General features: G+C 49.9%; 1 protein-coding gene across 6 annotated transcripts in view; it reads left to right on the top strand.

Annotated features, from left to right (window-relative positions):
• Nucleotides 1-15,646, top strand: part of USP15 (ubiquitin specific peptidase 15) — an 829,830-nt gene that overhangs the window by 289,054 nt on the left and 525,130 nt on the right. For all 6 annotated transcript variants that reach the window (XM_086919102.1, XM_086919100.1, XM_086919101.1 and 3 more), the window contains 2 exons: nucleotides 3,219-3,363; nucleotides 4,040-4,213. In XM_086919102.1, the coding sequence (XP_086775228.1) occupies nucleotides 3,219-3,363; nucleotides 4,040-4,213 (319 nt within the window). The remainder of the gene's footprint in view (nucleotides 1-3,218; nucleotides 3,364-4,039; nucleotides 4,214-15,646) is intronic.

Genomic DNA, 15,646 nt, shown 5'->3' with positions numbered 1-15,646 from the left:
ATATGTATATATTGATTGTATATTGAGTCTGGCGAGTGTCTGAAAAGTTTCTGCGCTCCGTCCATCGTCTTCTTGTGTTTGCTTTGTTCGCCCTAAGTTGGGAGGTTATGCCCAGACGTGGGTCCCTTGCCACTGGATTCAAGCTAGCCTGGCTGATAAGGGCTGTTAGCCCGAAACTGGTCCCAGAATGCTTGTTTCCGGTCCAGGGAAGACATGGCTTGGCAGTTCGGGCTGGACTGTTCCCATGAGGCACAGGGTCAAGACTGATTTGCATATAGCTGTGTCTGAACTGGGGTGGCAAAGTGAGCTAAAGAATGATGATGATTTAACCCAGATCTGTTACTGGGGGTGAGTGTCTTAAAAGTTTCAGCGCTCCGTCCATCATCTCATTGTGTGTTTTTTTTTTTTAATTCAGCAGAATTTAATGCCTAAACAGTACAGGTCCTTGGACAACAAGCCACACATTGCCAAGGTTACCCTAAATGGGTCACTGGATATAAACAGTAGACCCTGAGGTGCTGGGCACGAAATCCGATAGCTCTCCTGTCCGCAAGGACTGCTACTGTATAGCTGGGAAGAACAAACATTGGTAAAGCCAGTAGGTCTCGCCTTTGTGACTTATTGGCTTTGCCAATTATTTTTAGCCACACAGCACTGCATCTCCGGTATGGTGCTGTGTGGCAAAAGTTAACAAGATTAAAGGACAAACCCAATTGAATTAGAAACCCACCAGGCAGGCCCTTGGAGATTACATCCTATGGTTCCTGCTGCACTGGAAGTTTGATATCATAGCTGCCAAGGTTTCAGATTGCATATGTGTGACATTTTCATCAGTGTACTTATGAGTGATATTCAACAACCAAATGTGTGACACTTAGAATAGCACTTTTGCGCAAGCAAAATCAAGCAATGGAGTCCATGGAAACACATAAATATTAGAAATTGCATCCATTTTAGCAACAATCAACTTATATCTTGAAACTGCTGCCAAGGAGCTGAAATGGAAGGGCACAAACCTTGTGTCCTTATAAGCTCATTATATCGTGATATAATTGTGTAACAATGCTATTAAACAATAGGCATGTGTTCTGGAATACTTTATTAATGTACTTTGCAGATATGCAAAGATGCACGCTATCAAATATTTTTGGCTTGGGAAGGATTTTGAAATATGTTAGCAGTGCCCTGGCTGTGACGGCGTGAAAGATCTGCTCATCCGAGGGCCTGTCCCTCAATAACACAGTAATTTATTTTCTTCTATAACTGGCAGGCTGCATCTATTTGTAACAGTGTGCCACACATAGCATCCAAGTATCAAGCATGGTCCACAAAATATCACATAAAAATAGATAACGGAGCATAAGCACAACGTCACAACACAATATGCATCATACCTATAAGCTAACCTGTTTCTCCTTCCTGAGCTGTAATTGTAACAAACTGTCAAATTAAAACATAGTTTAATAAAATGCTGTTCTTTTGTTCATGACAGAATGAAGCCTTGTAATCCATCCCCATGGAGCCTGTAAGTAGAGGATCATAGATAAAACAACACCCTTTTGCTGGTAGCAGTGGTGACTCCTGGACTACAGGAAGCGAAATTGCATTGGCGATATAACGGGTCATGTTCCATTTTCTTATGAACCGTTGCATTGTGGGATAGAGCGGGCCCACACCGTGGAACGCAATTCCCCTTTCCTAATCTTAAATATAACTATCTCTGTCTGGTGCCCGAGACTACAAATGTCATATCGACAATAAACGAAGAAAGAAGCAGAAAAAATGGGATAAACTGGTGGAATGATTTGGGTAAGAGGGTATATTAAATTAGTTCGCCAACTGAGACACCAGAAAGTTTCACTCACTAGTAAAGGAAACAAGGGTGAGTGGTCAGATAAGCAACCGAGAAGCAGTTGCCTATTCTGTGACCCACTCAAAGCATGCACCCTCCCGTTGAGAGAAGAGGGCTACATTCAGCTAAATTCAACGGGCTCTAGAGCCAAAGGGGTTAATTGAATAATTAGGCAGTCCAGCATGCATAACACCTAAAAGTGGATAAGTGCGGCGGTCGTGAGACGGGGACCGTGCTGATAAACTAAAAGGTGCTCTGAAACATAAAGAGCGGCCTGTACTGATAAAAGGCACAGATTTCCAGGCTGTCTGCGCTCTAGCGACTGAAAATATCAGTGAGCTCAAAATTAACAGATTGTACTTGGTCCCTGCTCTCAGGGAGGGATAAACACTACATAAGACATGACAAATGCATCCCATAAACAAATAGAAAGAAAGAGTACAAGAGTAACAATGCAACCAGCAAATAGCAAGCCTATGGGCAGGATCTAAGTCCAAAAACTAAATACAGCATACCTCGAAGAGACAGCGAAAGCGCTGCCTAGGCTGGACCTAAAAACTCTCAAGGTTTCTGTGCTTACAGACTTCATATATCAGGCACACTTCGATCCGTGAGGTGTCATCCCGCCACCCGTGCCTGTTTATTCTCGTGCGGCTCCACAACTAACTGAAGCGCCTGCGACTATTCCTCCTAGTGGCAAAACTTAAAAAGAAGGATCCATCGACACAGACGACCCAGACTTGCACTGTACCTCCAAAACCTAAAGAGAGAGAGAGAAAGCATCACACACTCATTAGGAACTGAGCCATTCTCACACACACACCACAATCTTGGTGACTACCCAACGATCCGCACAGAGGTACGCCGATCAAGCAATTAAATTCATATTAAACACTGTATAATAGAACAGTACATTATTTCAGTCATCAAGAGAATCGAGGTGTTTGGCTTTCATTAGTACCTGGCTAGCACTATTACGTAGTGTAACAAAGCCAACCTAGCAAGTCATGACTGAAAGAAAAAGTATACTCATGTGCTGAGCAGGGAATAAATAAAAGTGGGTAAGCTCATTTGAGTTCTAATCTTGGCCACTACGGAATTGGTTGTTTGATTTATCTAATGTTCAGTGTTTGCTGGGAAATGTAGTTTGAGTCTGCTTTTATGTTTTGTTGGAGCTGCTGATTAATAAACAAAGAAAGGGATACACAATTTCCTCCTCCATTATGGTCATTGAATCATCTGTTGCCACTTCCAAATTAGTGGAATGGATTTGATTAAATCGATTGAGAAATGTGTTTCATTATAACTGCCTGTATCCACAAGAATATTCCTACAATGGTGTAAGCACTTCTTCTTGTTCCTGCAGTGTGAAAAATTCCAGCTACAGCCTCCCTTCATACCCTGCCTATAAGAATTATGATTACTTAGAGCCTGGGAGGCACAATGAGCAGCCTGGTCTATGTGGGCTCAGTAATTTGGGAAACACATGCTTCATGAACTCGGCAATTCAGGTAAGTGTTGGGAGCTGAGTGCAGTTGACATATGTGTTGTTTGTTATTACTGTGTTCTCTTAGGAATAAATTGTCACCCAGCTTTAAACCTAGTTTGTGGATTAACAAAGCCAGTTGATAAATACATATCGAATGAAGTTACCTTTAATCTTTCCCTAGCATATATGCTTGGTACAATTATGTTTTTATTTAGGAACTGGGTTACATTTTGTTATTCGTTTGCTTAAAAACAGTCTTGAACAAAGATGGGGGTCCAGTACATCCCATTTGTCCTGTGAAAAAGTATTATAGTGAAGCAATGTAGTGGGAAATAATTTGGGAGGGGTTGGATCGAGCATGGGATGGAGTCTGTCTACTCATCACCAGTTTATTGATGTGGTGCTTTCCTTCTTGCTTATATGTAATTGTAGCATAACTGCATTACATTAGATTGCACTGATTGATTACCATTCCATTTTACAGATGTAATATGGTGATTAGCAATAGATCACTTTTGACTGTAAACCAAATATTTCTAAGATACATGCTAACCAATGCTGAGCATCCCTAAAGATGAAAGACTTAGTTATTTCTTCATCCGAGAATTACAGAATTGACAGTTTTCATGTGTATGTAAAAGTAATGGACTGATTAAAACTATGGCTCTGTACATTAATACATCTGTTTCTTTCTTCAGTGTTTAAGCAACACCCCTCCTCTCACTGAATATTTTCTAAATGACAAATACCAGGATGAGCTAAACTTTGATAATCCTTTAGGAATGCGAGGTGAAATAGCTAAATCATACGCAGAGCACATCAAACAAATGTGGTCAGGAAAATACAGCTATGTAACACCTAAAGCTTTCAAGGTTAGTTTTTTGACCTATGATGTAATTTCTATCTGTGAACTCTGCTCTCATGCAAACTGTCTATGTATGACTTGTAAAATGTGTTTCACAGAAGTGCTTTTCATTTCAGAAAGAGAATTCAAGCTGCAGATTCCTCACCTGCTTTTTGTCAGCTATTTACCCACGTTTTACACAGTGAGCAAGGGATGACATGCCTTAAGACTAAAGGGTTTTAAGCCCTGTAAGGACTGTTGCAAAAGGATCCCCCACAGGTTTGCTTGTGATGCCTGGGGTCAGGCCACGACATGCTGGGGCTGAGTGTTGATGATCCCGAAAGCCCTCGGGGAACGTGAGGTGAAATTTTTCATCACCAACACAATCGCCAGGATTGCTCCAAGTCAAAAGCTTGTTCCGCTACCGAATTCGATGGAGTTGCTCTTGAGGCTGGTCTTTGCCTTGCTCCAAAGCTCTTAGTTAAGAATAAGAAATATAAAAGTTGAAGCAAAGCTCTACACCGTGCCATTCATAGGTCTCTGACGAAGTACGTGGACAGCTTCAGCGGTCCTTTTCCCGTTTCTGAAGTTGAGCAACTTCAGATCCTACTCTGCAGCTGGTTCCTGCAGAACCTGAGTTCCGGTGCCTTCCGTTACACTGTGCCAAATTGAAGAGTATGGCTGCGTCATTCCTCGGCTCTTCGCTCCCTTACCAACTCCCTTTGGTGTGCCTTCAGGCCCCATTGAGCCTGGGTGTCTAACAACTGGATTATTGCCGGCGGGTTCGTCCTCTGCACCAACTGGACCCTCTGTGCCGATTCTGTTCTCCGCTTCAGTACTGACGCCATCCTCTGCACTCTTACTTAAACCAGGCCCGGACACATCGATGTGAGTTCTGACTTCGTCACCCAGAGAGGTGGCGCCAAATGTCCTTTCCGACACGATACCGGTACAAATTCAACCGACACCCCAACTGAATCCGATGGAGGTTTCTGTTCTTGCCTTACCACCAGGTGGGCAACGCTCCTTATACTCTCTTTTTCCCACAAAATCCAACAACGTTCTTGATCAGTATGATGAGTTTGCTCAGCCCTTTGTTGATGACAATTTGTATGAGGAAGATGCTAATGGGCTAAACCCCTCTCCAGCGTTTGCCCTTTTCTCCCCTCCCGGCCCTGACACAGAAGAGTCTGCCTTCTATTCCATGGTCATGCTTAGGGCAGCCGAAATCCTCAGTCTTTAACTTCCCACTATGGAGGTCAAAACAAACATGCTGACCGATGTTTTGCAGTCTGGTTGGACTGCTTTCGAGCCTGTCTTCCCCTTCAGTGAGACCTCAAAAGGGCCTCGGCTAAACCATGCATCAGCTCTCCAGTTAACCTCAAACTGCCAGGCAACCTGCCCTGGGCGACCGGCTTTTGTCTCTGAGCACCCTTCTCCAGAGTGTCTTATGATGCAAGCTACCACTAGCTGAACTAATGCTATCAATTCCCCCCCACCCCTCCACCAGCCACATCTGCAAAGCCACTTTTACAAGACACAGCCAACTGTTTGGAGGTTGGATCCACAGATTCTATCTGGACTGCTTAAGCTGGCTCTGTACATACTATACCAATCTATAGTGTGCACAGAGTCCAGTGGAACCCCAAAGATAGGCAGAGGTAAGGTTAGATAGCACGTCACTCTCTATTTGTGGTAGTGTGGTCGAGCAGTAAGGCAGTATCAGAGGACAGTGTTAAGCATTTGTTGTACACACTCAGTCAGCAAATGTATTCACACACTCAAAGACTGAACTTCAGACCAATTGTTTTTGTATACAAATATACTTTTAGTTATTTTATTTTCTAGAACCAATCAAGCCTGGCACAGGTAAGTGATAAGTACTTTACAGTTAAAATGCAGTTGTAATACAGTTTGGATTTGTCATAGTATATGCACTTTGTTTTGACTTACAGTATGGTTTCAGAGAAATGCAATACTTTGTAAATACAGTACGTAGACTTGAATGGGCTTTTCTGTAAAATGACAGGTAAGTTACTTTTAAGATTACTTTTCTTACTCATACCTGCATACTACTCTGGGACGTTTCCTGTAAAGAGGTAAGTAAAATCGTTTTTGTTAGTTAGTACAATTTTAAAGAATTTCTTTAGGTTATCAAACTCCACACTTTGAAACTGTTCCAAGAAAAACAGTCCAATGTTATCCTATCGAGGAAAATAGTATAATTGGTTTAAAGGTAAGTATTTGGTAGTGGGAGTTGAGGTTCTGGGGGTAGACTCAGGGGTCCCCCAGGGTCAAGGATGCACTCTTGTTACACCCTCAGCGGCACTAGGGCGGCCGGGTGCAGAGTGCTGGGGCCCAATGTTATCCAATGTGGACAGGGGGCCTACGGTTGGTGGCTGCTGACGAGCAGGCCACTTGGTTGAGGGAGCAAAGCTCCTGGACTATAGCTCAGGGCAAATGGGGACACAAAGTGGCACCTAAGGTGCACCCTCAGCAGCACTAGGGCGGCCGGGTGCAGGGTGCTGTTTCAACGCCGGGCACCCTGTTGTTTTCAATGGGGAACCTCCGGTTTGCAAAGGCACAGGAGGCTTGGGGACGAAGGTCTTCTGGGTGTGACCACCACTTTGAGAGGTAAGTTGGGAAGTTAGGGGTTAGTTTGGTACCGTCGGTTTGGGCACCCAAGGCTTTGGGGCGTCGGGTGCAGGGGTGCCTTTTGGGGTCAGATCGTCTTACCAGCTCCTGGTCGTTGTTGGGGGGGGGGGCTTCTGGATTTAGGCAGCAGGCGTCCACTGGAGGCTTGAGGCAGGTCAGGGGTCGCCAGATCTCGGGTCAGGATCGCTGGGGTGACCTCCTCGTGGTGTTTGTCCACTTGAGCTCGGGCCGTGGACAACGAGTGCAGAGTGATGCGGATTCGCAGTTTCTGGCAAGGGCCAGAGTTGCAGATAAACAAATCCGGTGTTCACTGGAGACAAAGTCTTTGTGGTTGAAGGCAGGCAGGTCCTCTGGGGTTTTCGGAGTTGCTGACTGCAGGACACACCGGGATTTCACAGGAGCAGGTTGAGGTGGAGACAGGCCGGTAGGGCTGGGGCCAAGTCAGTGGGTGTCTTCCTCTTGTTAGCTGCATAGCTGTTCGGTCCTTCTTCTTGTAGTTTCTTCTTGTCTGAGGAAGCAAGGTTCAGGGGTGCCCCTAAATACTAGATTTAGGGTTGTTACAGGTTGTTAAAAGGTAGGGGCCTATGGATCCCTTCCCTCAGGTGGGTACACCCCCTATTATGTCACCCTCCAGTGGGAGTGGGGCATGGGCATGAGCCTGTCCCTCGTTGGCTGACTCCCCCATCTGCAAGATGGCATGGCCTGAGAGCTGTGCTTCACCTCGCCTCCCCCACCTGAGATTTAGAGTTGGCAGAGGTGGGCACACCTCTCTTCCTCACTTGTTTTTACTGCTGGTTCTCCCACCCAAAGTGGGGGTCAGAACCAGTGGGGACCAGTTGCTGAGAGTAGCAAGCAGCCTGGGGAAGCTCACAAAGGCGGCAAGCCTTTGAAGCTTCCCCTTCGTGAATCCTGCCCATCCTGGGGGAGGAGGCTTGGCACCTCGTCCCAGGATGTGTTTCAGGCCCTTAAGAGTAGCAGGCTCTCGACCCAGGGGTCCTGAAACTTGTCTGGTGGTGGCAGCTCAGAGCAGCCACTCAGCCTGGACACTAGTGGTAGGTTAGCTTTTAGGGGGCATCTCTAAGATGCCCTCTGTGTGCGTTTTTCCTTAAATCCCACACTGGCATAAGTGTGGGTTTAATGATGTGCTGAGAAGTTTGATACCGAACTTCTCAGTTTTCAGTGTAGCCATTATGGACTGTGGAGTTCGTAATATCTGAAAGAAACAGGTTAGTATTAGATTCCTTACCTTAGAATATCCCCAGGCGTCAGTCTGGATCCGCAAACTTTTGCGTAGCAGTACCCCTGCGCGTCGGTAGGCGTCGTCTGCAGGCGTCCCCTGCGGCTCCGCGTCCGTCGTCGGCGTCGTGTGCCGTGATGACGTCGCTGGAGTATATAGACGATTCAGAAAAGGGGGTGGTGATGAACAGAGTGTCTGAATTAAGCAGACCACTCTTACCGAGTCCAAAGATCAGGGCTTGATCCATCACCGTTATTTATCTCACTGCACCATCCCAGCTCAGAACCTGGCTATATGCAAATCAGTCTGTCCCTGGCCCAGTGCATCATGGGAACAGGGCAGACTAAACTACCAAGCCAATTCTTCACCCGAAAGGAGACAAGCTACCGGGGACCGGTTTCTGGCATTTCAGCCGTCTTCGGCCCGGCTTGCTTGAATCCTGATGGTGCAGTGAGAAAGGGACTCATGTCTGAGTATACCCTGCCACACCTATAGTGGCCAAAAACGATTCAGAAAAGGGAGTATATAGACGCCGCCTCCGCGCGCTGACGTCAGTTCTTCTTTTTTCGCCGATGGTGCCTGTGAACCCCGAGGAGCCGGTCTACATTGTTGATTCCGAATATGGTGAAGATGTAGATTACGGAGAGGAGTGGGAGGGGTCTGAGGACCCTCTGACACGCGAGTGTCAGTACGACGTGGACTGGACGTGTGACTTGGGTGACGCCAGTGGTCTGGACGACTCCCCCAACCCTGGCTTTGTCTCGCCTCCTACCGTGGCTTCGGAGGAGGGGGCAGCTTATTCAGTGGTGTTGATGAGGGCTGCCAAGGCCCTAAACCTTGTGCTCCCCGTCGCGGCCGTGAGGACTAACATCCTCACTGAGGTCCTCAAACCGCAGTCATGCCCACAGGAGCCACTGCTGCCGTTCAACGAGGCCTTAACTGACGTTCTTATGGGCACGTGGTCCAGGCCCGCTTCAGGTTCGCCTGTTGACAGGAACGTGGCCAGACGCCACCGTCCGTGTTCGGACGACCCCAAGTTTCTGTCCACCCATCACACCCCTGAGAGTCTGGTGATCCAGGCCTCCACTTCCCAAACCGCATTCCCGTCGGCCCCGCCCGACAGGGAATCTTAAGAGGTACGACCAGTATGGCAAAAAGGTCTTTTCGTCCTTGAGTCTGGGACTGCGGTCTTGCAACACCGCGTGTCTCTTGGGCCGCTACACCCACTCTCTGTGGGATACGGTCGCGGACCTGCTGCCTGAATGCCCGCCGGAGGTACGGGCTAAGCTCGGCAAGGCTATGATTGAAGGCCGAGACGCAGCAAGATACTCCATCAGGTGTGGTCTTGATACGACCGACTCACTGGGCAGAGCGATGTCCACGACGGTGGCGATTCGTCGCCACGCCTGGCTGAGATCCGCCAACTTCTCGGCAGATGTCCAGAATGCATTGATAGACATGCCGTTTGATGGCAGTCGCCTGTTTGGCGACAAAGCGGACCACGCGCTAGAGAGCTTCAAGGACTCCAGAGTCACGGCCAAGTCCTTGGGTCTCTCGACCCAGCGCCAGCAAACTGGTTCGTTTTGCTCCTTTCGTGGCCAAGGAAGGGGCGGTCCCACACGTGCTGCCAGCCACGCGCCGCAACAGACTTATCAACGCGGTGGCGGCCGTGGAAACCGCCGGGGTGGCGGTCGGGGACAGCGGCGAGGTCAGACCACACCTCCCCCCGCAGCATCCGCCACTAAATCCTCCTAGTCCGTGCTTTCAGGCCCATGTGACGCCGGTGGGTGGCAGGATTCGCCATCACCTCTCCCACTGGCGCACGATAACATCGGACAGGTGGGTGCTGCAGCTCGTCCGAAGGGGCTACTCCCTCCCCTTCGAGACCACTCCTCCAGCCATGCCACCGCAGAACCACCGTGTGTCGGGGGACCACTTGACACTTCTGCAGGAGGAAGTTACGGCCCTCTTGGCCAAGGGGGCCATCGAGCGCGTTCCTGGGCCAGAAGTAGGACGTGGTTGCTATTCCCACTACTTTCTGGTGCCCAAGAAGGACAAAGGGGGCCTACGTCCTATCTTGGATCTAAGGAGCGTCAACGGCTTCCTCCGGAAGGAGAAGTTCAAGATGTTGACTTTGGCTCAGGTCTTGGCTGCTCTCGACCCGCAAGACTGGATGGTAGCGTTGGACTTGCAGGATGCGTATTTTCACATCCCCGTCCTGCCGGCGTTACCTGCGGTTCACGGTAGGCCACGAGCACTTTCAGTTTACCGTGCTCCCCTTCGGCCTTACCAGCGCCCCACTGGTGTTCACCAAGGTGATGGCGGTGGTCGCAGCTCATCTGCGCAGATTGGGGGTTTCATTCTTCCCCTATCTAGACGACTGGTTGTTGAAGGCGGGCTCGCCCCAGACAGTCGTCCACCACCTTCAGATCACGGCAGACCTCCTGCACGGCCTGGGGTTCTCCATCAATGTGCCGAAATCACACCTGTGTCCCTCTCAAAAGCTCCTTTTCATCGGAGCGGTTCTCGACTCGGCGCAGTTTCGGGTCTATCCTCCGGAACGGCGAGTCCAGGATATACAGGCTTTGATTCCCATCTTTCAGCCGTTATCCCGGGTTTGGGTCAGGTTGACGCTGCTGCTGCTGGGGCTGATGGCTTCCTGCATCTTTCTGGTGCATCACGCCGGGTGGCGGATGCGGGCTCTGCAGTGGGACCTGAAGTTTCAGTGGGCCCAGCATCAGGGCAACCTGTCCGACCATGTCTTGATCTCAGAGGGCACTGCAAGACAACTGCAGTGGTGGCTTACGGACCGCGATTGGGTCAGAGGCAGATCCCTCTCCCTTCCCCAACCGGAGCACGTTGTTGTGACGGACGCGTCCCTCCAGGGCTGGGGAGGCCACCTGGGAGAGGCAGAGATCAGAGGCATCTGGTCTCCGGCGGAGTCCCGGCTCCATATAAACCTGTTGGAGCTGCGGGCGATTCGTTTGGCACTGAAAGCATTCCTCCCCTTTGTCAACGGGAGTGTAGTGCAGGTGTTCACGGATAACACCACCGCCATGTGGTACTGCAACAAGCAGGGCGGGGTGGGGTCGGGGACCCTTTGCCAGGAGGCTCTGCGCCTCTGGCAATGGCTGGAACGTCAGGGCGTGACTCTGACGGTTCAACACCTGGCAGGTTCTCTGAACGCCAGGGCGGACGAACTCAGCCGTCGGTGCTCGATGGATCACGAATGGCGTCTGAACTCGGACGTGGCCAAGGCCTCTTTCGGCAATGGGGAGAGCCTTGGTTAGATCTATTCGCCACAGAAGAGAACGCGCAATGTCACCAGTTCTGCGCGTTGGAGTTTCCAAGACGGCACTCGCACGGCGACGCCTTTCGGCGCGAGTGGAGTTGCGGTCTGTTATACGCCTTTCCGCCTATACCACTTCTGCCCAGAGTGCTGAAGAAGATCAGGCGCGACCGGGCCCAAGTCGTCCTTGTGGCTCCGGACTGGGCTCGAAGGTACTGGTATCCCGAGCTACTCAGCATGTCAGTCGGTCCCCCGATCCGCCTGCCCCTTCAGGAGGACCTTCTGTCGCAGCAGCAGGGGACGGTCTTCCACCCGAACCTGTCCAGCCTCCACCTCCATGCGTGGAGATTGAGCGGCGACAGTTGAGGCCATTTGACTTGCCTCCTGAAGTCTGTGATGTAATTCTGGCAGCCAGGCGTTCCTCCACGAAATCGGTATACGCCTGTCGGTGGAACAAGTTTGTGGCATGGTGCACAGCAAAGGCTGTGGATCCTCTCTCTGCCCCTCTTTCTGAGGTTCTTCTCTTCCTTCTTTCTCTTGCCCAGCAGGGCTCTGCTCTGGGCACTATCAAGGGCTACCTCTCTGCCCTTTCGGCCTTTCTTAGGCTGCCTGATCAACCTTCTTTGTTCAAGTCCCCCATTGTAACAAGATTCTTGAAGGGCATCACGCACATGTATCCACCTGTTCCGTTTGTGATGCCTCAGTGGGACTTGAACCTGGTTCTAACCTTCTTGATGTGTGCTCCGTTTGAGCAACTTCATTCCTGTCCTCTCCGTCTCCTGACTTTAAAGACGGCCTTCCTGGTTGCCATCACCTCTGCCAGGAGAGTGAGTGAGCTCCAGGCTCTTTCTGTCAAACCTTCTTTCCTGTCCATTCATCCAGACAAGTTGGTTCTGAGAACAAGACCTTCTTTCCTGCCCAAAGTAGTCTCTGCTTTTCACATCGGGCAGTCCATCACCCTCCCTTCCTTCTTCCCGCCTCCGCATCCTTCAAAGGATGAAGAGCGGCTCCACCGTCTGGACCCAAAACATGCGCTTTCATTTTATATGGATCGCACACGCCAGTTCCGGGTGGATGACCAACTGTTTGTTGGCTACGTGGGTGCGAAGAAGGGACGGGCGGTACATAAACGGACCATCTCTCGATGGGTCGTTCTGTGCATCAAAGCGTGCTACTCTTTGGTTCGGAAGGAGCCTCCTGTTGGGCTGAGGGCCCATTCCACTCGGACCCGGCGGCTACTACTGCCCTGGGCCGGGGAGTCCCCTTGCTGGACATTTGCCAGGCGGCTACGTGGGCCTCGCTGCTCACCTTTGCGAGGCACTACTGCCTGGACAGTCAAGTCCGGAGGGATGGCTTCTTTGGCCGTTCTGTCCTCCAGGACTTTCTGGTGTAGGATTGTATTGGTTCGCAGACCCACCACCGGGGTTGGTATTGCTGGGGTATCTATTCTAAGGTAAGGAATCTAATACTAACCTGTTTCTTTCAGATGAACAAGTTACTTACCTTCGGTAACGATATATCTGTAAGAAACAGTAGTTAGTATTAGATTCCTTACCGCCCCACCCATCCTCCCCGTTCTGCGAACTGATACCTAGGGTTAAGGGCATCCCTTTCAGGGCCCTAGTTTCGAATGGCACCAGTGTTGGTTCTCACATGGCTCTGCGTGTTCTGGCGCGGAAAAGCTGCGTGCAAAGAACTGACGTCAGCTCGCGGAGGCCGCGTCTATATACTCCAGCGACGTCATCACGGCGCACGACGCCGACGACCGACGCCGAGCCGCAGGGGACGGCTGCAGACGACGCTTACCGACGCGCAGGGGTACTGCTACGCAAAAGTATCCGGATCCAGACTGACGCCTGGGGATATTCTAAGGTAAGGAATCTAATACTAACTACTGTTTCTTACAGATATATCGTTACCGAAGGTAAGTAACTTGTTCGACAAACTCCCAGCACCTTAATGGCAGCACTGCACTTACAATTTCTAAGAATGGACTTAGACGCTGTAGGGGTACAGGGCTCATGCACCTTCACCCTCACCACCGGTATAGTGCACCCAGCTAGAGTGGTGACTGACCTATGCCAGGGCAGTGGGTTGTAGGCATGGCACACAAGTATGTGCCATGTCGACTCTTCACTTTGTTCTGCACCAAAACATGCAGCCTGCAAAGTCAGTGTGTGAGTGTAATGGTACAGGACCCCTAAAGGTGGCACAATAAGTGCTGCAGCCCTTAGAGGCCTTCTCTGGTCACAGTGCTCTGGGTACCTGTGGTACCATTTACCTGGGGCTGACCTGTGGCCAGAGATGCCAATTGGGTTTAGGCTTCAATGCAGTTTTAGGGAAAGAATATGGGCCCTGGGTACCTGATTAGCAGGAGCCCAGGGCACACTCAGTCAACGCACATCAGGAATTCAGCAAAAGTGGGGGCAACCATGCAGAAAGAGGGCATTTTCTCACAGCTGCCAAGCGATCGCATTGGACAGGTGGGTCCTCCAAATTGTTCTCAAAGGCTATGCCATACCCTTTCTTCATCCCTGACGCACCTTCCAGCATCTGCTCAGTAACTGACGGAGGACCATCTCTCCATTTTGCAGCAGGAGGTGCAAACACTTTTTGCTAAACAAACTATCAGGAGGGTGCCGGCACCAGAAGTAGGATATGTTTGTTATTCCTGCTACTTTATGGTGCCCAAAAAGATCTGAGGTCTTCGGCCTATTCTAAATCTGTGCCCTCTCAATTTTTTCCTCTGCAAGAAGTAGTTCAAAATGCTCAGCCTAGCTCAAGTCTTGCCTGCCCTTGACCCTGGAGACTGAGTGGATGGTGGCATTGGAACTACAGGATGCGTATTTCCATATTCCAGTCCTACCGGCTCATTAGCACTACCTGCCGGTTGTGGTGGGAGAGGAGCATTATCACTTCACTGTGCTCCCCTTTGGTCTCAACAGCGTCCCTCGAGTGTTCGCGATACTGTATGGTGGTGGTGGCAGCACACCTTCATATATCATGGATGCCAGCCTTCTGACTACCTCCATGACCGGCTGTTGAAGGCAGGCTCGCCCCAGGCAGGTGTCAACCTCCTCCAGACAACAGCGAACCTCCTATCATCTTTGGGGTTCAGTCAGTGTCAAAGTGCCAAAGTCACACCTGACTCCTTAGATGCTCTCTTTCACAGAAGCTATTCTGGACATGGTTTGGTTTCATGCCTTCCTCTGGTGAAGATTTTCTAGGACATTTAGGCTATGATACCGATCTTTCAGCCTTGGTCCTGGATTTCAGTGAGGTAGACTCTGAGACTGATGAGCTTTTTGCATCCTGCTGGTCGAGCATGCCAGCTGGAATATGTGGGCTATGCAATGGGATCTGAAATCCCAGTTGGTCCAATATCAAGGGGACCTCTCTGTCCCCTTCCAGATTTTAGAGTCGACTGCAAAAAATATGCAGTTTTGGCTACTGGACCACAATTGGTTTAGTGACTGACCCCTCTCATTTCCCCACCCAGAACGGACACTAATGACCGATGTATCAACTCTGGGTTGGGCGGCGATCTAGGAAAGGTGGAGATCAGAGGCCTCTGGTCTGCAGTGCATCCCCAGCTCCATATCAGTCTTCTGGTGCAGAGGGCCATCTATATGGCACTGAAAGCCTTCCTGCCATCCATCAAGGGGAGTCTGGTACAGGTGCTCATGGATAACACCACTGCCATGTGGTACTGTAGCAAACATGGCGGTGTGGGGGTTCACGACCTGTGCCAGGTGGCATTTTCGTCTCTGGAAATGGGTGAATCTCTAAGGTATCTTCCTGGTGGTGAACCGCCTTGTGGGCTCACTGAACGCCAAGGCGGACAAACTCGGCCATTGGCGCTTAGCAGAGCATGAGTGGCATTTAAACCAGGATTTTGCTCAAAGTCTCTTCCACAAATGGGGAGAACCTTGTTTTGATTTATTCGCCACTGCTGAGAATGCGCAATGTCTTAATTTCTGCATGTTGAAGTTTCTTCTTAGAGTGGAAGTCCAGGCTTCTGAATGCCTTTCTTTTGATACCAGTCTTTCCCTAAGTTCTCAAGAAGGTCAGACATACCGGGCCCAAGTCATTCTAGTGACTCCAGACTGGGCACGGAGAGAATGGTATCCAGAACTTGTTGACATGAGCATCTGCCCTCCGATCAGGCTGCTCCTCTGGGAGGATCTTCTGTTACCATAGAAAGTTTGAGCTCGCACCCCTGCCTTCGCAATCTCCAGTATGTGGAGAATGAGCGGTGACCGCTGAACACCTTTGACCTT

This window comes from Lissotriton vulgaris, chromosome 1_1 (genome assembly GCF_964263255.1).
Source record: "Lissotriton vulgaris chromosome 1_1, aLisVul1.2, whole genome shotgun sequence".
Classification (NCBI taxonomy): Eukaryota; Metazoa; Chordata; class Amphibia; order Caudata; family Salamandridae; genus Lissotriton; species Lissotriton vulgaris.
The sequence above is the reverse complement of the archived record's forward strand: the minus strand, read 5'-3'. Positions and strand labels throughout refer to the sequence as shown.